The 27,570-nt window shown below is 43.8% G+C and overlaps 2 protein-coding genes across 2 annotated transcripts in view; both read right to left on the bottom strand.

The window, feature by feature from the left end:
* Positions 1 to 27,570, bottom strand: part of LOC120457266 — a 55,041-nt gene that overhangs the window by 20,384 nt on the left and 7,087 nt on the right. The gene's annotated exons all lie outside the window — the stretch shown is intronic.
* Positions 21,159 to 22,376, bottom strand: LOC120457268. The gene has a single exon (XM_039644686.2). It carries the CDS (start codon positions 22,302 to 22,304, stop codon positions 21,783 to 21,785), a length of 522 nt encoding a protein of 173 aa, XP_039500620.1. The 5' UTR covers positions 22,305 to 22,376; the 3' UTR covers positions 21,159 to 21,782.

Below are 27,570 nucleotides of genomic sequence, written 5' to 3'. Positions count from 1 at the left end.
TGCTGTTTGCCCCCCCGTTCGCCACCCCTCTACCCATCACACATATCCCATCGCATCGCCTGCCGCGTTTTGTGGCGTGTTAATTAACTCAATTACGAATGCTCGTCGACGTTCGCCGGTGGAGAGGTGGAGAGGAGGTGAAGAGGAGGTGGAGCAGGCGGCGGTACTGGAGAGCTGGCTGCACTTTTTGATAATTATAATATTTATAGGCAGCCACTGCGGCGGAGCAAACAACGCAGCTCCTTGCGGGCCGAAGAAATTTCCTTGGCCATTCTGAAAGCGGCGGGTCTGGAAAAACTCTAATTAAAGCGGCAACTACAACAAGTGTGGCCATTTAATTTTATGACATTATCATGTGCAGTTATGTACGCCAGAATCGTGTATATATGTAATATATAATCGCGTTGCGTGTCGCTCGTCGCTGCTGTTTATGGTTTGTATGGGTTGTTTGGGTTCTTTGGGTTGTTTTGGTTGTGGAAAGGGTTGTGCCTTCTGTAATTGCAGTTGGCATCGGCATCGTGGCAGCTTACCTGCCTGCATGCCACACTTGCAGCAACTACTTGCAACTTGCAACTTACAACCCTTTCGGGGATCAGCGACTTGGCAGCAAAGCCAGCTGAATTTATGACATCCACGAAAAAGGGGTGTGTGAAAATGGGAAAATGTTGGCCCACCCCTGGCCTGAATTTCATTTTGAAAAACCTTTAGAAAAAGGGTTGGGTGCTGATTTAATTACAAAAGTTTTCATTTATTCTTTCGCTTTTTATTTAGCGTCACACACATGGCTAGAAATTAACAAACATAATTTGTCAGCACAGAAATCTGTTTAGCAGCCCAAGCCAAAAACCCAAATCCAAACCCCACCCCGAAGCTGCGCGCTCGAATGTCATTCACAATACGTTGCGAGTCATCAACGTCAGGCGCAAACAGCAGTGGCAACATAATGCTGCTTCCCCACTGCCTCCAGAAACTCTAGAAACCGAATCGAAACTCAAACTGAAACTCATGCTCGAAGTCGGAGTAAAACTCCTTGCCCCTTTCTGTCTGAAGCGACGCTTTAAGTTGTCATGTTTTGGACAGTTTGTTTGCTAAATTGTTTTGTAACATGATTTAGACATATTATGTGTGTGCTGTATCCCCTTCCCCTTCCCCTTCCTATTCCCCTTCCCAATTCCATTCCTATTCCCATCTTCATCCTCATCCTGTTTGTTCTGCCTCCCTTGTCGCATTTGCCATTCAACATGCAACGTGCCACATGCTGTAACATTTGCGAGTGAAATGTAAACGTCATTTGTTAGTGGGATTTACATAGTTTACTTAACCAATTATTACCCAAATGTAGTGCAATCGTATTTAATACATACAATAATTTTGCTTTTATGGCTTAGCATTAGGAATCGGAAACCTAGTTTCAGTTATCAACAGAAATAATTAATTGAACCTTTTGCTTATTGTAACTCCGATTACATTGAATTGTTTATAATTTCTGACATTTTTCATAAATACTTCCCGACTTAATTGGACATTTAGCATATAGTAATGCGATTATCATTGTTTTTAATGAGTCAGCCATTATTGCGGAGATAGTCTTCCGGCCAGTTTGTGCCATCCCAGTGGCCAAGTGGTACTCAGCTGACTTGGATACCCCGGGGATTTGCAGCCCAATTTGCATTGCCACTTGATTGTGGGTAAGACTTTCAGGGGGTTCTTCCTATCATCTGCATGCCTCTTTCCCCTTCCTTTCCCCTTCCTTTCTCTTAGTTTTTTTCTTTCGGTAATCGAATTCGCTGTACTGCTTCGCTCTCAAAGTCATTTCCTCCACAAATTTGCAGCGACTTCCGCTGACGACAGCGACGTGGCAGCGGCAACAACAACAACAACATCAGCAACAACAACTACAACAGTCACAGCCGCAATTGCTAATTTGCAATGCAGCCGCTGCCACGCCCGCCGTCCCACCAAATGCCCGCCCCCTTTGGGGCTCCCACTAGTTTTCCTTTTCGTTTGCTTTGGCTTTCCCATTTTCCTTCGTCGTCTGCTTGACATTTTCGTTTGTTGCACTGCCAAATGCGAAAAAGTGGCAATTAATTTTGTCAGTGTTGCATTTAATGGGCCTGCCTCTTCGCTGGCGGGGCAATGGGGAAGGGAGGATAGGGGGTGCTGCTTGGTGGCGAGAGCTCGGTCAATACATTTAATTAATTTTAATTGAAATTATCAGCAGGCCAGAGAACAGAACGACAAAAAACACCCAACCAAATCAAATCAAAACAAAACAAACGCAACGACAACGACAACGGCAACGGGCACAGTGAAATCTACACAAAAGGAAACAAAAAGCGCCACATCGCTTATCATAGGGCATAACAAAAAATATAAAAACTCACTTGCACTCGCTATTCATGCTGGAAATCTAATAAACCCATAGAAAAGCACGAAACCAGAGCTCTGGGGATCCCAGGGGAATGCCAGATTAATGATCAACTCTACTAAGCAAACATGCCCTCTCACATTACATACTGTGTGCATCGTAGCCAACGCCCCGGAAAAACGATCCTAAACTGTTGTTTATGAAGTGGCCCCCTAATGAGGCACTTCCTTACCACCGTCGATTGGTATTATGGCTGAATATATGTGATGGTGGCCATAGAGGCAAGACGCTGATTTGTCCCACTGTAATGACTGGCCAGAACAGGTGGCATTATAACTCAACGACTCAACTTAACAATGCGGCCGCGAACCGAACTGGTGGGTAAAACTGTTAAGACTCAAAGTAAGCCAGCGGCAGCGGCGACAAAACGTTCATAATTTGCGGCTTAATTGGCCTTAAAATATGCGCAAACCTTCAGCTGCTTCATTTGCTTTTGGGCCTGATTAAGAGCTCGCCCCACTATTATGCCCGCTGACATTTTATGTACTCCGCGTTGTTCCTCTAATTGTTGTTGTGCTGCCGCTTTGCTTTTCTTCTACTCTACACTCGACTTGCTGTTTCTTCAGTTTTTTTCTTTTTATGACAGAGCTTTGCGGGCGCCATAAACGACGCACTGCAGACGGCGGCCATAAAAAATGTCACAGAACTCAGCGCCCTTCTATGCGCTTCTCAACGCGTCCAGCTGGGCCCTTCGCACAGTGCTTACTTACGCATGAATCTTGTGTGTGTTGATTGTGTTGGTGGAATGGGTGTTGACACTTACCTGCAAGGAAAACAAGAAAGGTATTACTAATGGATTCGTATCTTATCGTTAGCTTAAGGTGTATGTAAATTTAAATGTGTATTTCACAGCTAGAAAGGCAGAGGGGGCAATGTTTGACGCAATGTTAACTCTTGTCCAACACATCTTTGACACATTCATCATCACCCTTGGCACCCAGCCATCATCATCACCATCACCGCCACCACCATCGCCAGCACCACTCACTCAGACACTCACTGAAGCACTCGTTCATTCAGTCAGTCATTCACTCGGGCCACAATCGATCAATCAGGGCTAGAAAGGCAAAAATCTTCTTGGCAATTATCTCAAAGTCAGCGAGGATTTGGTCGCTCGCCCCACACACACACACACACACCGCTCTAAAAATAGGCAGGTTTATTAATTTAAAAGCAAGTAGCGCAGATCAGGCGTGCTTTGAGTGTAATTAAAAATAAGTTCAGTTGACCGAAATAAATTCTAAAATTGAAACAAAGTTGCCTTGCTGCCGGCTAGCTAATTGGCATGCCGCTGACATATGTACACAAGTACATACATATCTACTCAGATATTTATGTATCTATGTGTGCACATACATATGTGTGTGTGTTGGCCAACCCCGCAATGCGGTGTGTTTCCTAGCCTAATTGCTTGGCGTTTTGCGTTTGCGCGCCGTCGTCGTCATCATCATCGTAATCGTGTTCATTGCCTCAAATCGCTCGCATTGCCATTTTAATTGGTTTCTCAATTATTTGCGCCGGCACGCGGGGCGCGGGGTAGGTGCTTAATACCCTTACACACCAGCGAGTCCACCGGCCTGGCTATCAGCCATGAAAAATTCAAAATCACTCCTTAAGAAGCTAATTCAAAACGATGAGTTTAACTGAACTTGTGGATTGTTTGAATCCGCTCTTCTTATCTATTAAGTATCTATAATAAATTACAAAAAGAGTGTTTGCAATTCGAACACAAAGAGAGCACCCTTTTGTGCTACAAGCGATTTGGGATTTAACGAACGGAAAAAAATTGTTGTTAATTAATAATCAAACGTATTGTTGTTGGCCGCTGTTATTATGCAAGTCGAGTGGCCACATTTACATATTACTGAGCGCCTTTTTTATGCTCCAATGTGCTGCGTTTTAATTTTTAATGTTTATTAATAAATCAATTGCGAAGCTGCAGCAGCAACAGCAGCAGCGGAAGAAGAAGAAGAGGCGGCGGCGGAATTTTAATTATAAAACCAATGCAAAGCAAATATAAACGACGAATAAATCACAACAACAGCGGATCGTGATTGTCAAGAAAATTGAAATCTCAACTAATTAGTTTGTTATTCTATTTAAATCGTGCACCTAGAGAGGCAAGGGGGGGTTCTCAAGGGGTGTGGAGAGGAGCAGGGGAGCAGGAGAGAGGTTAAACAGATGGGGAAGAAAGAAAGCAAATCGGAATCAAAGCCGCTGGAAATGCAAATGGAATGGCGTCAATAAAAAATACAAAATAAACATTGCATGCCAGTTGAGTAAACAAAAACGAAAGGCAATTCAATCATTTATTTAATTGTGCGCCGCTTTGCGCTTTAATTGCATTGCCACTAACAGCACACAGCAAATAATATTAATTAACAATTAATGCACTCGATTCTGTTGATGCAGTTGCAGTTGCTGTTGTTGTTGCTGTTGCTGTTGCATTTGCAGTTCAAGTCGCAGTCGCGTGAACAGTTTTCCGCGGAAAAGGGGGCTAGGTTGTCGATGAAGAGGAAACACATGAAAACACAGCCAACGCTAAAGAAAGCAGCCAAGAAAAAGGCATTAATTAAAAAATATATTAAAGTCTACGATGCCCAGCAGCAGAAGCAGCAGCAGCAGTAGTAGTAGAAGCGGCAGCGTCGCCGACTGCATCAAATTTAATTAAAATATATATTTTAAAAACGATGCTCGTAAAACAACAACGAGCACACACACACACCACAAACACCACTAATTAAGAGTGCCGAGCAATAACAACAAAAGATCGCGATTCGCGCCGGCACAACGAGGCGTATGCGCAATGTGCGAGGAAAGAGGCAGAGCAACAACACCTGATCTCAGATTCGCCAGCACGGTGGTCGTCTCTTATCACCGATGTCTTAAGTCTTATGTCTTAAGTCCTGCAGTGTTTTTTAAATAGATTCCTCAAAAGTGTTATGTGGCATGATTACTGGCAGAACAACGCCATCTAAATGTGATATACATGTGATATTCAACGAAAGTTGTCGCCGTCAAGCAGGCGGAAGTAATAACAATAATATACAATTTAATTATAGGAAACCGCAGCAATAAAATTGGAAAAGGGCAAAGACGCTTATGTATGATTGGGGGAATTTGGGGGGGAGTTTTGGTTGGGCCAAAAATATGGCCTGCGATCGGTGGAGTTGCATTACCCGAAAGACATAAAATAACCAACCAGATAAGTGGGTGTGTGCTGCGGTGGAGCATTCGCATTTATTTCACTTGCAATGCTAATTAGCCCAAGACAAAGCCCGCTGGCAACTGAAAGACGCCCACGCGGTGTTAGCTCTCTCCATACCCCCTCTCTGCCCCCGCCCCCACCTCTCCAGTTGATGGAGCATGGAGCATGGGGCATGGGGCATGGCCATAAATCTAAAGCAGCTAAAGAAAAAAGAAGCAACCGCCGCCGTGTTGCGCTGCTCATTAAGCCGTTCGGACTGCAAGTTGCACTTCTTTCTGTCTGCTGTCTCGCTCCGACCGGCTCTACCTGTCCCGCTCTTTTGTTTGACTTTTTCATAACATAATTAACGAAAATTGAAACAAGCTCAGATGGCGATATCTGGTCTTCTTCTGCGCCTGCCCCTCCATTCTCCATTGTGTTCTGCATTATATTTATTTTGTGTTTCTTTTTTCCTTTGCCCGCCCAGTTGGGGATTTCCACCCGTCTCTTTCGCTACGCCATGCTCCGTCTCTTTCTGCTTCTGCTGCTGCTGCTGTTGCTTCTGTGGCTGTGTCACTGTAGGAATTTTAATGATGACTACTTTTAGACATACACGCCTCTCCATTGAGTGCCCCCCCATCCCGTTTTTTTTTCTTTTCGCTCGCTTCCCAGTGTGGGTTTCCTTCTAGGCAATACAAAAAAAAAAAAATAAAGAAAGAAAAATGAGATTTCCAGCACCGGGCAAGGTTGCACATGGTCCAAAGCAGAGATATATGGCTTTTGTGGAGCTCCCGGGAAACCAAGTGTTAATAGCTCAAGTTAGACTGTGGGAAAGGGGAAAGGGGAGAGGGGCGGTGGATAACGACTTCCCCTACGCACAAATATTGGCCACAATAAATGCTAATGACGCCACTAAACGCTCCACTGCATTGTTGGCTCTTTCCGTTCTTGGCATTCATTCACTCGCTCATTCAGCAGCAATTATCGGCTTTAAGCCAAGTCGAGCTTCTAGTGCAGTTGTAATTAAAGAGGAGAAACAAACAAAAGGCGCACACAACTAATTGGCAGCTGGTCTCTCTACCTATCCTACCCGTTTTTCCCACTCCCATTCCCCATTCCCCAATCCCCAATCCGAATCCCCAACCCAATCCCATTCTCTCCGTCTCTGGATGCTGCTGTTGTAGCCGCAGCCCCGCCGATAATTGGCAGCCTGACCCACCATCGTCATTATTGTCATTATCATTATCATTGTCATTATCGTGTTAGCCAAGGGGTAGAGGGGAGGGAACATTGTTTGATCGGTGTTAATGAAAGTCTTGTTTTCATATTTCGAGCCATTTACCAGGCACAGTGGGCCAGCCAGCCGATGAAAAGCACCAAAAACTGTACATAATTCCTCTAGATCCTCAGTTAATGCAACTAATCAAAAGCAATATATCTGAGGGTTATAGGAAATATAAATAGTACTATCTGATTAATTTCTTTATACTTCCAAATGTTGAATAACTATTGCTACAATGTAGCAAACACACGGAGATATCCAGCACTTTTTGCCTGGCAAATGCGCTGCAAGTTTCGGTGGCGCGCAAAAGTTAAGTGTAAATCTATGTAAGCGAATCGACTACAACGGCGACGAGGAGACAAGAACATGACACTGTTGCAATCAAATTCAAACAGAGATTCGATCGCTTCCCTCTGCGATGGCGATGGCGGCTGGCAATTTAGTATTTAAATTTAGCTAGTTGTGCGCACAGTTTAATAGTTTGTTTATTCCATATAAATCATGTCAATTTGCATGTGCTGCCCGCACATTTACATTTATTTTCGATTTCTTGCCAATTAACAAGCGACAGCAGCAACAACACCATCACTGCGGCTAAAGGGGTAAGGGGGGGTAAGGAGGGTAAGGGGGGTGCGATCTCGCATAATCACAATTCGCAAATCAGCGATTTTGCAGCGTGAATGGTAGGCGTCAATCGCCAATTGACCCGAGACAAGCAAACTCTGCACTTGTGCACTGGCAGGGGCGGCGAGAAGGGGGGAGAAAGGGGTAAGCACAAAAGGGGGCTGCACCTGTGAAGAGACAGCTGCAATCAGTGCGGCGACTTAGAATGTAGCTAATTATGGTCAAAGGTGTTGCAAGTGCAGCGACAGCTCTGTTAACGTCTTAACAGAGGGCGCCATTGTGTTAAAGCTGGTTTCTTATCGCTGTTACGCGCTCCACTGTGCTGTTAACTGCATGCTGATTTTGAATTGTCAATTAGAGCAATCAGTTCCTTCTCAATCATTGATAAAAATAGAATCGAGATTTTATTAGCAATTAGCTGAATGTGTGTCTATACAACTAATTAGAATGTTAGGAAATTGCAACATTATGATTTCTGTAACAAAGCGTTTCTTTTTTCGAGGCCAACTCAGGCATAATTCTATGACTGATCTATCTGATTTATATAGCTGTTGGTTCTATGGTTGCCTATATAGTGTGTGTTGTTGCAGAGCGCCTAGAAATGGTCTAATTAAAGCAGTCGCTGACGTGTTGCGCCCCCTTGCCTGCCACGCCCCCCTCTTGGCCGACTAATCACAATGTAATTTTTGCTTAATTAACACAATCAAATCCTGCGCTTTGTGCCAATTGTCGCTAGTGCATTAGCTGCTTTTTGTAGCTTTTTGCTGCTTTAGCCGCTTGCAACTGTTGCGTTAAGCGAAATTTCAATTGAATTATGCGCTTGGCTAAGTGCATTCTCACTAAATCTAAATCTAAATCAAAATGAAAATCAAATTCAGAAAAAAAAAACCCTAGCCAAGACATCACAAACAAGCAACAAACATCGAGGGCGACAAACAAACACACACATGGACCGCCCACCCACACAGGGGTAAAATCTTTTGATGCTGTTGACTTCGCTCCCCCTTGCTCCCCTTCACTCCCCTAATGATGTTGATGCTGCTTTTGCTTTTGCTGTTGCTGTTGCTGTTGGCTTGCTTTGCTGTTATGCTAATGCGTGTAAAAAACCAATTAAAATGGCAGCACAGCTCTCCGCACAGCCCCCTTTCCCCAGCTCCGTTTGGAGTGGCAAATTAAATGCAATTTATTTGCATTTTCGTTTCATTTTAAGCGCACTTAATGCGCCTAATAATAATCAGGGAAAATGCGACGGGAACAGTCGACAAACGGCGACAGATAGAATGGCTAAATACCCTTACAAATGTGGGAATACCATTTTCAGCAAGTGAATCCATTTTTATGCCAATTGAATTATCTTTTTTGTGGATTTTTTTGCGTGCTGTGATTCAATTGACAAATTGGCTAGAAATATGAAAAATACAGGTGAAAAAATTAAGGAACCTAAAAACGAACCATAAAAGAATTAATTTATATGTTGCACTTTAACTTGTTAAGAATTTGCATTTGATGCTATCATTTGTTACAACACTGAACACAATTAGTTAAAGCTTTTGGGGAGCACATTTTTTCCAGTGCATAGGCAGGTGGGCAGCGACTGTTGAGAGCCGACTGTCGACGTCGTCAACGCCACCGCATTGTTTTCTCAATTATGGAAAGTCAATTAATTCTAATGAGCGTGTGTGCTTGTATTCACTTGTGTGTGTTTGTCTGCGGTGCATGTAATTTCCATTTTTTCTTGCGCTTTGGCAACTTAATTTAATGCGTTGCAAGTTGCAGCAGCAGCAGTTGCAGCGGCAACCGCAAACGAGCGGCACAAACAGCAGAAACAACAGCCAATTGCATCCGCATTGCGTGGCTGGCTGCTCGTTTTCGCCCATTTCCCCCCCCATTTTCTTTCGCTTCTTTCTTGCTTTCTGTTGTTATTTTTTGCATAATTGCCTTTCCACTCTTATAATTATTGTTGCATACGCTTTTCATTTGCTAATTAATTACGTTGGCCGCTCTTTTCATTCGTTTGCGTCTGCTGCCTGCAATTTTCTGCGCATGCGTGGCGAGTGGAAAAGAGTTGAAATGCTAGCTTGCCCCATAAACTGGTTGCACGGTGGGAACGGCTCAGTTTTCCACTCACATTAACTAAGCCGAGCATCTTCGTTTATCTTGAACTTGACACAATAAATTGCTCTGCGTGCCACATCATTAAAATAATACCTAATTAACTCACTGACATTTTGCAGGAATGCCAAAGATGGCCAAGGAAAATCCCCCACAATCCACACCACTCCACTTCACTTCACTCCACTCCACTTTACTCCAGTCCATTCCACTCGACGATGTGTTGAATTTATGAACATGGAACATATCATATCCTGGCCTTCACCATCGCCATAGCCATCGCCTTCACTTCAATCCCAACTCCGCCCCGTCATTCCAGTCCTCCGATCGGAATTTTAACAAGTTGCAATAAGAAGAACAAAAGCCGTGCTAATTCCCCAAAGACAGCCACGGAGCAGCACATTAACAATTTAAATACAACAAAACCAAATCGAAATAAAACAAAATATATAAATGAGCAGGCGGCGTCGTCTTCGTCGGATGAACAAATGGGGGAAGAAGGAGGAAATCGTGGACGGAAATTTGCACTTTTGGACCGATTCGATTCGTCTCCACTCGATTCGCTGCGTTTCATTCCGTGGATCTGAGCACGCAAAAGAACAAAAGCCGGAGCTGCAGAACAGAGCCGAAAAAAGCCACAAATGTCCAGATCCACGTCCAGGTCCCAGCTCCAGACTCCAGACTCCCAGACCCTGGCGATCACATCCCAGCTCTGAGCTCTGAGTTCCGAGTTCTGAGCACTCTGTTCTCAGTTCTGTGGTGCGGAGACCAGCCGAGAATCCCCGAGAGCTCATTAAAAAATACCAAAATCTTTGTACTGAAAATGTGACAAAATTTTTAAATCACCTTCACTCAGCGCGACCAGAAACGGAGACGGACCGTGCACAGTGGGACAAAGTCATTTGAAAATGCTGGAACACTTTGAATGAAAAAGGAAGTGCATATGCTATGCTACTATGTTCGTAGTTTTAAGAAAACTTAACAATAGTGAACAGCTTTAATGCTGATGTATAGAAAAAGTTCCATCATATTCCCCATTTTATATTTCAAAACAAGTTATTAAGCATGTAAATTTATATAAAATATAAATTCATAAAATATTACATATTTACAACTGGATGAAATAAGACTTTGGTTTATTGTTCATTTCAATTTTGACTAGCAAGGAGTGTCTATAGATCTTGTGCCCTAGTTATAGGACTCGCTCGAGGGATGCGACCCACTATGCCTGGAATGCGACAGACTCCGATTCCGACTGCTCCTCGGACTGAAATGAACTGGGATGGGCTGGGCTGTGCTGGGTCTCTGGGATCTCGGATCTCTGCCTTGGTGATGCATTCGTCTGCTGCCTCGAAGTGGCAGGTGAGGAGGGGCATGGGGCATGGGGCATGGTGGATGGTAGGGGATAGCCAACAAAGGTGAGCCTGAGCCCCAGAAAAGTGCAAGTGATGCTCATGTAGGAAATCAAGTTCCCCCAAGGAGACAAGAAAGAAAAGAAAAGGGCTCTCGAGTTGGTCGTATTGGATGTTTGCGCTTTTGTGTGGACGTTTTTTTTAATGAGCCTCTAATTGACATCTGCATTTATTTCGCCCCGAGTCGGGCAACCATCGATCACGGGTCCACGGGAGCGGCAAGAGAGAGAGAGAGAGAGAGAGAGAATGGGAAAAAAGAATATTTTAATTGGCATTTTAACTAAAAGTGTTTAGGCTTTAGTTAAAATTGTTTGGCCGCAACGGGCCAACGAGAGTGTAGAACTGGTTTTCCCACTTCGGCACGTTCAACCCAATTAACGCGATTCTGCGCCCCTTCTGCTCGCCCAGCTCCACCAGCTTCCCCATCGGGGGATCAGGGAGATCGCGCGGGGATCCAGGGGGGATAATGGCATGCCCCGCTTGCGTATTATGCAAAAATGAATATTGCAAATTGATAAGAACAAGGGGATTGGGGAAGTGCAGCAGGGGGATAGAGATGGAGAATCGTTCTTTGTCGGCGGCTGTCGGCACATAAAGTGAATGTCGCACGCACTGCTTGCCTCATTTACCCAAATCGAAAGCGACATTGCTTCGGGGGCAGGGGCAAGATCGGATCCCCAAGATCCCCACCATCATCATTATCGTCCTCATCATCGGGTTCCTCAGCCCTCAGTCCTCCCCAATCCCTTACCCTTACTCCCTTCGCCCTTTCCCCTTCCCCCGGAGGACAAAAAAGGGCAAAGCCAGAAAAGAATCAAAAGCAGCGGCGACCTCCTGGCCGCCAGAAAGAGACGGACGAACAGGTAGAGCAGTACGCACTGCGCTTTTTCTGCCGCTTTTCAGCTCCTTCGCCTCTTGCGCTTCCCTTAAAAGCCAATTAAATGTGAGATCGTGTAATTGGCAAATTAATTTCAAACCAATTATAATGAAAACGACCACAAAATACGAAATGCGGAATACGAAACGCACAAACTGAGTGAGACGGCTGTAGGGACACAAGAGAGAGAGAGAGGAAGAGAGTGAGAGTGAGAGAGAAGGAGACAAGGACCGTGGGGAGCTGCAAGGAGTGGGAGTGAGCAGTGAAGATCGCTCGTTATGTCACCGAGGAATGACATTCTTTTGGCTGTTATTCTCTGCTCTTTCCACCTGATTTTTACCTTGTGTTTCCCATTTTTTTTTTTGATTTTTTTTTTTTTTTTGAAAGGCAATTATAATGCAAACACTTTTGCAAGGGGCAAGAAACACGAAGCGTGTGCACTTCATTTTTCATTTCGGCGCAACGCACTTCCCCCAGAAAAAAGTCAACAACATAAACGGGTTTCTTGCCCCTTCATTTTTTGTTTTCTTTTTCCATTCGAGTTGCTCCAATATTAAATGAGAGCAATTGCCGGCTCACGATCACTCACGCACCCATCTCCAATTCTCGGACCCGGTCCCCACATGTTAACTTTTTAATTAACGAGTTTTCTTTTTCGATTTCAATTTGCCAGGCTTCGCTTGCCTGGCCGCAAACTGCCCACAAAACTGGCCCAGAGCGTACTGTCTCCCTCGGTCGCTGGTTACAGTCGAACCTCCCTAAGGTTGACCCATCTACCTGCTGCTGAGCACCCTAAAAACTATCAGGAATCAAAACTCACTCATGTCTGCATGTGGTTTGAATTTATAACAAAGGATCGGGGTCACCAAGTCATATACACACATATACCGGAATGCTTTTCTGTCATAGTGAGTGACTACTTTATTGGCCAGGCATAAAGCACTATATAGTTCTTGCTGGCTGGATTGGGCGCAACCTTAGCGCACTTTTATTTTAATTTAATTTAGCTGCAACAGTCCAGCGTCGCATGCTACCAATTGCTGACTGACTTGTTCGTTTTTTTTTTGTATGTTTTTTGTGCTTTTTGTTACCTTATTTTTACAACAAGTTTGGGCCGCTGCGACGACTTAAGCCTAAAGTTGGACTTCGGATCGAATGCGGCACTTGGACTTGGAGTTCGGCATGTGGTCCGCGGTCGAATGAATGCAATGCCATTTATTAATAAAATATTTGCAAATTGTTGTCATGTTGCCCCGCCCCTTGCCGCACCTCACCGCACCTCCCACGGTTCCCTGTCCGTTCTAGTTGAGTGCCAGAGTGTCATAAATTAAAGGATTACCAGAACGCGGGCTCCGCGGGACAGAGCACCACGGAATGGCCAAGGAACACGGCAAGATGGAGATCAGCAGCTGGGAAGGGAGCTGCTCGGAGGGGTTGCAACCGAAAGACCCACGGACTAAGCAAGTTGTTAGCATTAAAGCGGCACCACCGCAATGTGTGGCAATTACACTAGCCGACAAGGTATTCGATACTAAACTGGGGCTCTCAAGGGTTTACCTTCTATATGGAAGGATCTCAATGATTTCTATATATATATTACCATCACTTGAAGTCCTATTTATTATAAAGTATTTTTCGTGTATAGTTATATAAGAAGTTATTCTAAATATATTCGAACTTGGACCACGCCCTAGAATGTATGCTACATCCCGAATTCCTGCGCTTGATGACTTGCTGATCAGTGTTTTCGGGGGATATATGGACAGAGGTAAGAGGAGCGTGAGAGGGCGTTGCATGTAGGTGCGTCTCCGTCATCATCATCATCAACATGGAACGGCTACTGTGCTGCTCCTCCCGCTCCCGCTCCTGCCCCCCACCCCTGGGATCGTGGAGCCTGAAGGTGCGCGTGCGCGCCCTGCCGCAGATAAGATCGCTGAAGAGAGGTAGTGGCGGTGGCGGTGGCAGTGGCAGTGGCAGCAGTGGTACTGGTACTGGTAGCCAGACAGGCAATAAGCCTTACTAATAGGCTGTTGTTGTTGCTGTTGCTACTCCAGCTACCCGAAGATTAAAGATGGGCCAATGACGATGGCGATGGCGATGAAGATGAAGGGAACTGCTCCGTGTGTCTGCCGCTCTTCGGCCGCTTACATTTGCCACATTTGTATGAATAATTTAATTATTGTTTAAATGTTAATTAATGCAACGTGAGCGGCGACTGCACTGCACTTCTCCAGTCTCCATTCCGCCAACTTTTTGCACCTCCACTGGCTGGGGAGTTGCAGTTGCAGAGGTGGAAATGGATGTGGATGTGGATGTGGCAAGAAAAGAGGAACTCGACTCCACTCCACTACACTCCACTACGACTTGACTTGACTTGACAGACACGCATTTGGCATTAATGGGCTGCCTGACTGACAACAACATCGCGCGGGCAGGAAAGTAAATAATGAAGGGCCAGAGAAAACTCAGAGTGAAAATCCACAGCCAGTGGGCGTTGGAGGCATGCAAATGTGTGAAATTCCCAATTAGACGATGCAACTGGGATCAGGGGAGGCGGGTGGGCTGGTGGCTATGGTAGCATCCAAGGCCTTTCAAAGGAGTGCCCAGCTAGTAGTAATAGTAAGCCAAACGATGGGAAAGTGAGTGGGATCCGAGTTGGAATAGAGTAGTTCCAAGTGCAACAGTTCAAAGGTATCCCATAAGACATCAGAAAGGATTGTGTGACTTGTAGCGATCATAACATAGAATCACAAATATGATATAGAGCCTAATGATGTCTATGCATAGGGCTTAAAGCCTTAATTGCCAAAACTCACAGTTAAATATCAAACTCTTATACCACCGTTATTCAAGGCGAAAGCTAAATTAAACATTTTAATTTGTTGCCCTAAAAAAAGGTGCAGCTTAACAGAACTTCGACTTATAGAATGAGTTAAGCGTACATGACTAGTTTTTATGGTCTATAAAAGGTTTTTGATTTATAGAGAAGTGGAGCTAGGTAATTTTCTGGTTATGAAGGTTTAAGTGCTTATTACTATTATTGCTATGCTATAAGCAATTGTACTCAATAATGCCTATTCTTAGATTCCGTTTAAACACTTTGCAAACTTTGAAAATTATTTAAATCTTTTAAACTCAATAAAACTAGCTATATATATTATATAATTACGCACTTTATTTTTAAAGATCTCAGTTGAGATTTCATAGTTTCAGGATAAAAGTTCTTTTGAAAACATTTTTTCGTCTAAGAAAAGAGCCTATTTTAGCATCTTCTGCGTGTTTGTTGGTTTTTCTGATTATATTGCCAACTTGCCCAGCTTCCTTTTGCGATATGAATTTGTACATAAAAATATATGTATGTATGTGCACAAATGTGTGTATAGTTTTTGCTGATCGCTGCAATTAGTTGTTGTTTTTGCTGGGTAATCCGAGACGGAGGCAATTAGCAAAGCGGCGAGTGGAGAATGGTGAGTGGAGAACGGAGAGTGGAGAACGAAGAGATTCTGCTGTTCGTTTCAGTTCGTTTTGGTACTTAATTAGAACAAATGGCAAAAATAAACAAGCAGACGTGTTGGGCGGAAAAGTAACGTAAACTAATTAAAAGGATCGCCGGCGAGAAAGTTTCAACTTACATATGCAGAAATTGAGTTGTTGTTCCTGCTGTTTATTGTTGTTGCTCTTTCGCAGGAAGCACAAGGCTCTTGTTGTTGTTGCTGCTGCTACTGTTGTTGTAATTGCGTATTTTGTGTATTTATTTATTTAGCTTTTGCTTTTGCGGTCGGTTCGGTACGGTACGGTACGGTCCGGTCGTTATTATTCAATTGTTGTTGCTGCAGCACAGTGGAATGCGTTTTTGCTTATTGTTTATGTTATTCAATTTTAGCGCTAATTGAATGCGAAATCTCGCCACACGCGTGTCAGAGGGAGGTGGAGAGTGTGGGAGAGGGCGAGAAAGAGATTGAGATTGAGAGATCTGGCTACTAGTATTCACGTTTACCGCTATTCGTTATTTGTTATTCGTGATATTGTGTGGGTGGGTGGCAAGATCACCAACAGAGAGAGATAGATAAACACCTGCAACACACACGTACGCACACGAACACGCACGCACACACACACACGCACGCACACTCGACTCAATTAGTTAGCTCATAAATTTGCATATTTCGCACTTGTTTAGCTGTTGCTGCTGCCGTTGCTGCTGTTGTTGTTGTGGTTGTTGTTTCTCTTGTACCTTTTGTGGCATGTACACAGGAAAAAAAATGAACAGTGTTCCGTGACTTTGTTATTATTTTGCTACTGGCCGCTACTTTTGCGTTTTCCTTCGTCTTCGTCGTTGTCGTCGTCTTCTTCTTCTTCTGTTTATCGCACGCGCGCACTCACAACCGCCAGCGCCGAAGTTCAATTTTCGAATGCCGTTAATTTTCGAATGCCGCATGAATGAAGTCGAAGTCGACGTCGACTGCACGAGCTCTCTCGCGTTCGCCGCTCTCGCTCTCGCCTGGCTTTTCTTTCTATCCCAATGAGACCGGCTTTTTCACTTGGTATTTTTTTTGTTTTTGTGTTTGCCTTGGCGAGGGTTGTTTCCGCTCTCTCTCTCTCGCACTCGCTCTCGCACTCGCTCTCCGGCGTTGGGGCTGCTTTTTGGGGCCCTGCGCTGCCATTGGACGCCGCTCCTGGCCGCCGACCGCCTATCACACAGGTGCGGCCGAGGGTTGCTCTGTTAAGGCGCTGTTATTAGCATGCGGCCCACCTGCGTAGGCGCACCTGTGCCCCTTGTAGGTGGAGCTTCGCTGCCGCAAGTCGGATAGTTTCCTTTTCCTTAGTGACATTTGGCCATTTCGGCCCCATTCTGCCGATTTGTATCACCCACCAGCCAGCGATGCAACCCTTTTTGTACCGTTACTAATTCCCACACCGAAAAAAATGTACAAGGGAAAATATGCTATAAGGAAAATCGTGTTTTATAGACGAAAAAAAAGAGTTCTAAGGCATGAAGGTTTTAAATTGAATCAAATGAATGCATGGCAATGAATTAAGTGAAATGTTGAACAGCAGCTTGAAACACAATGAAAAAATTAAATGGTACGTTCTAAAAATGCATAAACTAGTTTCGCCAGTTGCATAAATACTCCTTAAAACATTCAGGAAATAGTGCAAGTTAGGAAAACTACAGTTTGAAAGTCAGCTCAATTGAACATCGTTTTATTAAATCATCTTCATGATGTCAAGCTGTTTTTTTTTGTTTTTTTTTGGCTGTGCAGGAAGAATAATAACCGCACAATGAATTAACTGCATAAATGATCCGCCAAACTACCCCATCTCTCAGGAAGAAACAGGAGCGTCTCTACTGGTGGCACCACTCTCAACTCTATGGTTGGTCGCGGGGGGAAGGGCAGGGGTGCCGGGGTGCAGGCATTATTCATACATAAAAAGCCAATTAAAAATTTATAATAAACCCCGCGCCAAACTGCTGCAACAACCCCAAAAGAAGCAGGCCGAAAATAAAAAGAATTAAATATGGCACAGGCAGGCACAGTGGGTTAAATCGTAAAGAATAAAAAGTGTTTTGATCTATTGGATCTTTTCCATAACTAATCTGAGCAGATAATAAAATGTGATTTATAGAACAACAGCAATTTGTTCTTCCAGTTATTACACCTTCTAAAGTCCCATTTACTCTTTTTATAAATCTTGTTATACTTTCCTATAAGCCATGAAATGCAAGCGATGTTTCAAACGTTGAGATTCAGTGACTTACACTTCAGATGTCCACTGTGCGGCCCCACTGTGCTGGTTGCCAGCATGTGGAAACGATGACCAGTGGAGAGGATGGGGGTCATTTCAATTCAATGAATGGAAATGGGGGAGTGGCACACGCACCTAGCGCCAAATTAGATGTAAAATAATGAACATTTCAATTAAAATAATTAATATTATGCTGCAGCCATGGGCAGCAGTGGGCGGAGTGGTCGGAGTGGGCGGAGTGGGGTGGCAAGGACGCACTAAGCACTCAATTAACCATTTTAATGTTTATGGATCAGGTTAGCCTGAAGGATGCTCCCTTGGCGGGAGAGAGATGCTGCTGGAGATGCTCTGCTCTGCTGTGCTTTTTAATTATAATTAAACATGCGAGCATTCGAGTGAGTGGGTGGTGGCTGGTAGGTGGGTGGTGGTTGAATGGCCAGCTTCCAGCTCGAATGGCGTCTCTCTTTCTGCCCAGGACATAATCACTTAGCCGCGTGCAGAGCCGCATTTAAAATTAATTCTGCTCAAGTGCGTTTCTTGGCAAGAGACACACACACACACACACACGACAGCAACAACAACAAAAAAAAAAGCACGTGGCACACGTGAGGGGGGTGGCGGTTGGGTTTTTTTTTCCGCAGAACGTTAAGGGGGCGGCAGGGAGTTGCCCCCATTTACCGTTTATTCACATTCGCAAGCGAAACAAATTGCACGCTAATTGCTCATGTTCAATTAAAAGCAACGGCCCAAGCAAACTCCAAACAAAATGCGACTTCAGCCCCAGCCCAAAAATTCCACCTAAGCCCTGCTTCCCGCCAGTGATGTGCACCTGCCCAAAGTGGCCAAAAGTTGAGAAAAGTGGGCAAAAGTGGCTGAAAAAGGCTAATAAACCAAATTTGATCATTAGTCATGCTAATTACAGAATTTTCTTTGTGGAAAGTTAATTTATTACATCAAATAGCTTGGATAAATAATTTTGTCCTAATAAAAGATTAATTCCATTTTTAAACATATTTAATTTATTTAGTTTCTAGAGATAGTTGGCATTACCCATCAAAAAGTTAGAACGCGATCTATAAAACTCTGGTATAAACCAAGATCCCAAATGGAAACTGAGTGCCAAGCACCTGGTCACCTCCGCTGGAGTGGCTCATCCTCGTTGGCTTCGGAATTTGGAACACACGAATTTCGAGTCCATGGACCCATTGAGCGCTTTCCCACAAGCGACAGGAGTCGAGCAGGAGCAGAAGCAGGAGCAGAAGCAGGAGCAGAAGCAGGAGCAGGATGATGGTCAGAGGGGTGAATGGATGGGATGGGTGCTGGAATGGGTGGTGGAATGGATGCAGTGGACGGATGGTGAATGGGTGGCAGGGCTTTTTGTTTTGGTTTTGATCCTTTGCGCAAATAATTGCCTAATTGTCTCTGGTTCGCTCGCTCGCCATTGTTGGGCCATGGAAATGTGGAAAAGTGGAATGGAATGGGTATGGGTATGAGTATGGGCAGAAAAGGGGGGTGGAAGCGGCAACGCATATTTCTTACGCAAATCCATTTCCATCTATTAATTGGCAGCCCTCGGCAGCTGCTCCTTCTGCCGCAGGACTATCATCGGTCCTTTTTAACACAATTAAGCGCTTGGGCAAATAAAAAGTGAGCCAACCGGGCTGCCACTTCAATCTGAACTGCGGTTCGATTTGCATATGTATATATGCATGTATGTACATACGGGCTTGCATATATCTATCTCTATCTCTATATTTATATATGCATCTATATGCGTGTCCATATGCATATGCAAACTATATATCCTGTGGCAGGACTCTCGGTTGCGGTTATCGATTGCCGGGCAGTGCCTTCTTCGTTTGTCATCGTCATTTGTGGGCTCATTTGCATTGGAAATTACCTTAACAATCCGTTTAAATATGATCGTCGCAACATCGACTTATAAACGAGGTCGTGCCTGGTTGCCTACCGGTTTTTGCCATCTTTTATGTGGCCAATTACCGGATCCCTTTGCCCATCATACCTTCGCTGCCTTTTGACACATTTCGCACGCTTCTTGGGTTCGCGGCAAATTGTTATTGCAATTATTATTGCTCGCTTGTTGTCAACATATTGATAATGCCCCGCCCCTTCAGCCCCTCCCCAACCCAACCCACCCTACATACATATGTATATGCAAACGAAGTTAACAAGCGGTAAAGGTAATGGTCGACGGACAACCAGGCCTGATTGCATGCCATTGTCAGCGACGTCATCGCAGTATCGAATTACGGATTTCTCCACATCTAATTTACGGGCCGTGACAATTGCCTTTTAAAGTCCAGCGAACCCGAGCCCGAACCCGTAACGCACGGGTAGAAAAACCCCGATCGGATCGGGTCTTATCGAACGTGCTGAAATAGGGTACTGAAAATGCAATGGGTGTGCTGCGTTATCGGGTTCACACTGCGAAAGGTCAATGGTCAGCATATGTCTAAGAATGTCAGTTACAATAAGTAAAATAAGACAGTTTAAAAAGACTTGTCTCAAGGTGTTCTTAACATGGAAACTATCAAAATGATAGTGCTACAAAGTATCACCGTGGATAGAAATCCACATAGTGACGAAGCGCAACAGCAGAATGTGCGATATAAAGTTAAAACCAAGATATCCTAAAAGGGTAAGAACTCATTAAGGACCTCTAATGTGTTGAGATAAATAGCTATGCGTATAGTTACTTAACTAAGCATTATGCTGACTGGCATAATTCATCATTCACTCAACCATTAATATAAAAAAAAAATGAAACAAAATATATTGCCATACTTTTTCGCTGTGCAATCTGCAATCTGACTTAACCCGCGCCATCTTAACCCCAGGCAGACCCAAAAGCGGCGACAGTTGGCTGCCCTTGATAAATGAGACGGCGCCGCCTACGCCTCGAGTTCCGACTGTGGAGCAGCAGTCACCGGAGCACCAGAACACCCAAACACCAGAACACCAAAGAACCAGAGTACCAGAGCAACGGAGTATTCAGGAATCGGACGCCGGACGTCCAGGGGTTGACGCCTTCTGTAGTTTGCGGTGCGCCGCAACGCCGATCAAACGCGATAAACGCTGGGTGGGTTACGTGGCTGCGGCTGACAGTGTCAACGGTTGCAAGTCAAAATTAATTAGAATTTTTCAACTGCGAAATACCCGCACCCCTCTACCCTCTTGCCCATGGAAAACCAAGGGGGATGCACTATATGTACTCCAATCTACGCAAAGGAACTCGAAGCAAAAGCGGTAAAAGCGGTAAATTGAAATCAGTACAAAACGCTGGAGTTCAAAAAAATAAAAGAGCGATCATTAATCATCGGGGCGAAAAGGGTTGACAAGCTGCGCATTGCTGTTGCCACAGGGTTGCTCTGTTGCTGTTGCTGTTGATGTTGCTGTTGCTTTCTGTTCCGGCTTCTTCCGCTCCTTGACCGGAGTCACATCCGCCAAAACAACAACAAAGTGCTCGGGATAAATGGCCTGGGTGGCCCTAATGCATTTAATGTCTCCCGATGGCTGGGGGTGAACCAAAAACGTTTCAGGGACCAGCACATCAGGTAACATCATCCTCGAACTGCTCTGGTTTTATATACATACATACTACTCTTAATTAACAATATAAAATGTCACTGAATTGAGCAGCAAGTACAAATGAATAAACCAATTGTTTGGTTCTTAAAAACATTATATCTAAATGCTGTTTGAGATTAGCATTCTTATTAAAAGAAACATGGATTAAGAGTTCCAAGCAAAAGGAGTCCCAAAAGGGAACAACCATCATTCAAGTTCACTATCATCATACAAGTATCTTTACTTCAAATCTCATGAAGTTACACAATTAAAAACTGAAATATTAAATAGGTATACTTTTTACTTTATGGCACTTAGCAAATATTTAAAAAAGGCTTGAATGTATAAAAAAGTTTAAATACTTTAAGTGCAAACCAAATCCTTAATGCAGTGATAGCATAAGACAAAATAAAAGGAATGACAACTAGAACCAAGATTTCCATGATAACTTTTAACATAATCTCATAAATCCATAAATAAGAATCTACTTATTGCAGTAAGCAGTACTAACATCTGGTTTCCCATCAGTTGCTGTGCGGCGAGCTTTCGGCAGATGAGGATGTCTGCTCCAGGCTGGTTTCCAGCTGCTCCTGCTCCTCCTCCAGCTCATCCTCTTCCTCGGCCAGCAGCAGTTCCATGACCTGCACACTGCTGCCATTCACCAGCTCGGCCAGCGCCTGTGCAATCCTTTGATCCCGCATCATCTCGACGATGGCGTCATCGGTGGCTAGTGGATCCCCCATGAGGTGGCTGCGCAGTTGCCTCAAACGCTTGCGATTGCCACGCCTCTTGCGCGACTCGCCATCATCCATGCCCTCCACCAAGATCTGTACCGCCCGCTGCACGTTGTTGTTGCTCTGGGCCAGCGCCAGGCGAGCCTCGCCCTCCGGATAGCCCATGCCCATGACCACCTTCACCATAAGCTCCGTTTCGTTGGCATCGGCTGCCACGGCCAGCGCAGCGGCTGCTTGGGGAGATCCAGCTGCGTCTCCTGCTCCAACTGTTTCTGGCGGGGATTTCAGATGCAATTGCTCAACTTGCGACATTTTGGTAGCTTCACTTTGGCGTCACTATCGATATCACACCAAAATCAGCTGATCCTTCCCTCTTCCACCCCTCGCATTTGGTTTCGAACCACTAAAGCTGATCGAACCGTTCGGTGTGGCCGCATTTCAGGTTAATCCTTAAGTACGGTCCTACTGTTCAGTACAGTGCAGAACAAAACACTACGACTTCATTCAAAATCCAATTGCTAATATGTAATAATTAAAGTTGATGATTTTTGGAAGTTCACTGAAATATAGCGGCAGTGCACTTGAAAAACAAGCAATATCCATCATTTGAGTTTTCTATTGGGAAATCCTCGAATTTTGAATAAATTTTATTTAATTTATAAAATCAAGTATTTATCTAGCAATGTTTGTTTTCAAAACATACATTTATATTCCCAAAGAATAAGAGTTCGAAATGGTGGTTTTCATTGTCAATAGTCTTAAAAGTATGTGTAATAATGTTATTAATGGTCTTCAGAATGTCTTGAAACAATATGATCTATCGATATCGAAAGCACACGTACGATAACCCAAAGTACAACCATGGTACTTCCTCTTCCTTTTCGATAAAACAATCGGTCGCTTGTAACATTTCCTGGAATTACTGGCATATTTTTAACAAAATGAAAGTAGACGTATTATTGGACACTGGCAATCCGGTGGAAACTGTTGTGGATCGACGCTGCCAAATACACCCACCTGCCCGGCAAGGAGCGCATCTTCGCACTGCCGGATGAGCTCAAGAAGCTGCCGGCGCTAACGATCAAGTGCTGCCTCGCCAATGCGACCAATGTGTCCCAGGTGGATTTGCATCGGCTTATTTCTCAGACTGTTCTCGCCGCGTCCTTTATACAGCATGCACCCGGGCGTCGAAAACTGGGCGGCGTACGCCTCCATGTCACCAAGATCGTTGGCCACGCCGAGTTCTACGCCCGCTTCGCTGATGGACCAGCTGTGCCCTTGTGGGACAGGAGTGTCGTGGCCAGAGGCACAGGTGAAATCATGTACATAGTTGGCCGCCGATACCGCGTGTTTTATGTGGACCTCGGCTGCTCCAAGTTTACGAGCAAAAAACACCTGACATTTTGCTACGAATTGGAGAAATCCCTGCACCATTTGGCCTTCAGATTTGAAATAGCAGGAATACGAAAGCTTAGGTATTTACGCTACAATCGGTGGAAAGCGGGCACTATGCATCTGGAGTGGAGAGTACTACAAAAGGATGTGGATGCTTGGATTCTTGGACGTCTACGGAATGGTGCATATACGATTCGCTTCAATCGAGAAATTCAAGAGTTTCATTTGGAGCTGCTCAATGGCGATTATCAACATGGATGATATTTGTTACTCCCATATTATCTGTCACATTCCATTTGCAATGTATTAAAACACGAAGGTACATACATCCGAATGTATTTCATAGTTTGCAAGTTCTTGGCTTGAATTCACAGCTGATGGTGGCTGGGTTGTGGATATCTGGATATCCCTGCGGTACAAATTCCGGGCAAAGCCAGAAACACAATTACAAGAGCATAAACAGAAGATTTCGGACCGGGTCCCACATCTGCCGCCGCCTCCTGACAACTTGGACTTCTATTTATGCGTTGCACAATTTTAAATAATCACCCCATTGGGAAATTTCGGGCGAAATACCCTTTCATACCCGCCCCCTTTTTCCGGGTCTGCTGGTACTTCTGTGTGTGTTTGTGTTATTTACCCTGATTTATTGCCATTTTCTTTCGGTCGCTGTTGCGCCTTTTTGGTCACTCTTTGTTTGAACAAGTGGCCCGTAAAAAACATTGCCAAACCCTCATCTATCACAATTTTCTTGGCCGCTCTTAACTCTTACATTTTTGGGTTTAAAAACGCATTATTTGGCTCTTTTGGTAATTGAAGTTTTTAGTTTTCATTAGCCGCTCTCCGGACGGGGTCCACAAAAAAAATACAAATAAATAAGAAAACAATGGGAAAACTGGCACTGGGGGGTAGTGGCGACATGGGACGACACTTTCCAGAGTCGAGATAAATTGCACCTTTAAATTAACCCATTAACGAGTTGGGTCCACGCCGATATGGATACAAAACTGTGAGTATTGTAATGAATTTCTATTTATTTTGAAATATTTTAATACATTTTAGCAGGTAGTACTTGGAAGGAGAATCCTGCATTTGAATTTTGGAACATTCTACAAGCTACATTTAAACATTCCCAAGTTAAAAGTATATAAAACTTCTTTTAAAACAAATTTTAAATAGTTTTATAAATTCTCTAATCAAACCACTGTTTCAATTTTCACATACTAATATCTTTGCTACTTTAAAGATCTTTTTGATTATTAGGGGTTAGAAAGGAAATCATATTTTGAAGTTCCTCAAGCATTTCCAATCCCTCGAAGGCACAATGCACTGTAAGTCGATACATTTGTGCCATTGCCTTCATCCGTTTTAAACCGGAAATAAAAAGTTTTATCCGCAGTGAAAGGCGCTTGAAATATGTGTGAAACGTGTGTGCCAAGTACCCAGCACCCAATACCCAATACCCAGTAACCAGCACCAAGTACTTGGAACACTCAGTTCAGCGCCCAAGGAAGCAAGGAACCCGATACTTATCGGGTGTCGACGTCGCCATCGAATTGGGATTGTTCGGTTCGATCCTACAACAAATGGCGAAATCACTTAACACACCGTTAACACCCACATTAGTTGTACTCCGGCGCACGTGAGGATGGATGATGGGGCAGGGGCAACTGCCCTTGCCAACTGCGTTCCACTTACAGCCGGAGTTTCAATTACTTTTCGCCGAGCCACCACCGAAATTATTATTATATGCCAAGGAGTTCGCCGTCTCATAATCGAATTAAATGCATTGCCGTCAGTTGGACGACGACGACGGGGTGGGTGGGCATAACCCGGCTCGAGTCGAAAAAGTCATTAAAAACGCAGGCCAAACGATTGCACGCAAATTTGCTGGTACCGCTCGCTGTCTTTGTTCCTGGTTCGAACTTCGAATCCCCCGCCGCCCAACCAGCAGTTGCTACTGGTTCAGCACAGCCGCGGGCAGCTGACTAGCAACTCTTCTAAACAGTATTTTAATTGGCTTTATTACACATTATTAAATATGCCTAACTTCATTAAATCTTAAGGATCACTTTAAAGATAAAGGATATTTTTTATATGTACAAGTATCGCGTTTTATCAGAAAACCAATTATAATATCTTGGTTGCAAGATATTCCTATGAGATTGTCGCTGCTGAAACTCGTTCAATAGAAAATTAGTTATAATGAAAAGATATAAGGTTAGTGCACGAAATTCATTGAAAATATCAAGTTTCACAAGTATTTAACTTATATTATAAAATATTAAGTTTCAGAAGTATTTAACTTATATTATAAAATATTAAGTTTCAGAAGTATTTAATTTATATTATAAAATATTAAGTTTCACAAGTATTTAAGTTATATTATTTATTTCGGTTCTAGTTGTGTACCCGCCATCGTACCCATCACCAATTCGCTGGCACACATGAGCTGGTCGAACTATGAATGGAATTGGCAATGAAATCGCACGTGGCGATTCTCTGGTCACCCGCGATAAGCAACTGCCGTCGCGTGGCTCCGTTGCCCGGATTCTAACCCCCGACCCACCCGGATCACTCCGGAGCACAGATACTATCGATGGCATGAATGGACGGATGAATGAGGTGAGTGAGTGCGCGTCGCGTATTTATGACTCTGAATCCGATTCCGATGCCGAGCCAGATTCATTTCCATCGAGCGATAATCGTTATTAATATTATTAGTGTTTGTTCGCAGGACACTTTGCCATTCGTGGGGCATATTTGACAAGCGCGACACCCTGTAGTGCGAATCCCTTTCATAGTGATTGGTCTTGGGAACTGCCAAAACAAAGATGCCTTTTTACTAATCCACTACTACCAAGGTGCAGGATTGTGAGTTGGAAAATCGAAGCTCAGTTCGGCCGGCACTTGGATTGATTGTATCTACATGGAAACTGTGGAAGGAAACTGCTCCCCAAGGATCTCAACGCATAAGAGATAAAAGCCTAAGCTCGAATCTGAGCTAAATTTATTGTTCCATTCTGGCAATGCATTAATACATTAATATTTGACCTCAAGCTGACCGAGGGAAATGTGTAAGTGTGTACTGCGATTTCAACACTCCCACACGCATTGGAAATTACCCAGCAATCCATCCATAAATATTCATACGAGTTGTCTTTGTTTGTGATCGGCTGCACTGGAAAATGGCAGTCGAGCTTAGCAAATCACAAATTTATGGCCCAATCCATCAATGCCAATGCGACGGCCGACTTTAAAAGGGACCTCCTTTTGCACCACCGAACCAAATTAAACCACACCACACCACATCATACCACACGAAACCAAACCACCGCACCACTGTAATCGCTTCCCACGATCGCCGCGGCGCAGCGAGCATTTCCATATGTAAAGTTGCGCCTTCATTAATCCGTAAATTAGAAGCATTGAGTGATATCAGTCGCCCTCTGAAGTGCACCCTCTTCCCAGTTCCACTCGGAATCCCAATCCCAATGCCAACGCCAATGCCAATGCCAATCCCAATCCCAGTCCCCTAAAAACAAATCACTGCACACGGGGTTCAGGCAGACCTCGAAATCCTAGCCCAACACAGTCCACTGCAATCCCACCACCGCACTGAACAGTGGGACAAAAAGCATTTACCATGGATGTCACGGAAATCATTAAAAAATTAAATATATAATATTATAATAAAAAATATAAAATATTTTAATAAAATATTATATAATATAAAACATATGTAAATATGTGCATTAAGAAATTAAGTTGGAATGCTTCATGTTTATTTGAATTGATAAATTAATTGATAATTGGTAATATCTTAAAATAACAATTCGTTCTTTTATTAATAAATAAGTCTTAGTCGACATTCTATTTTCTACTGAAAATAATGTGCCTTTAAATAAACAATTATAATAATAATACAATAAATGTACATATGTATATTTGTTTAGCTATAATATAATAGAATATAAGCAAGACAGAACTAATTACAATTTAACAACAAATAAAATGTATGATTTTAAATAGAATTTATCTTAAATTACAATTAAAGAGCTAAATTTTCGGTTTCTCTGCGGCCAAGGTCATCTGGCCATTTTTGCTCCATACTAAAGCCATTCCAGACCACTGTGCGACCCCTGGCAACCTTCAACTTCATCGCAGTGACATGTCAACGGCA

The sequence above is a fragment of the Drosophila santomea genome, chromosome X (assembly GCF_016746245.2).
Source record: "Drosophila santomea strain STO CAGO 1482 chromosome X, Prin_Dsan_1.1, whole genome shotgun sequence".
NCBI lineage: Eukaryota > Metazoa > Arthropoda > Insecta > Diptera > Drosophilidae > Drosophila > Drosophila santomea.
Note: the sequence above shows the minus strand (reverse complement) of the source record. Positions and strands in the feature narration are given on the sequence as shown.

Excerpts from the sequence above, each read along its gene's own strand:
- LOC120457268 (XM_039644686.2), bottom strand. The coding sequence starts at position 22,304 with ATGTCGCAAGTTGAGCAATTGCATCTGAAATCCCCGCCAGAAACAGTT.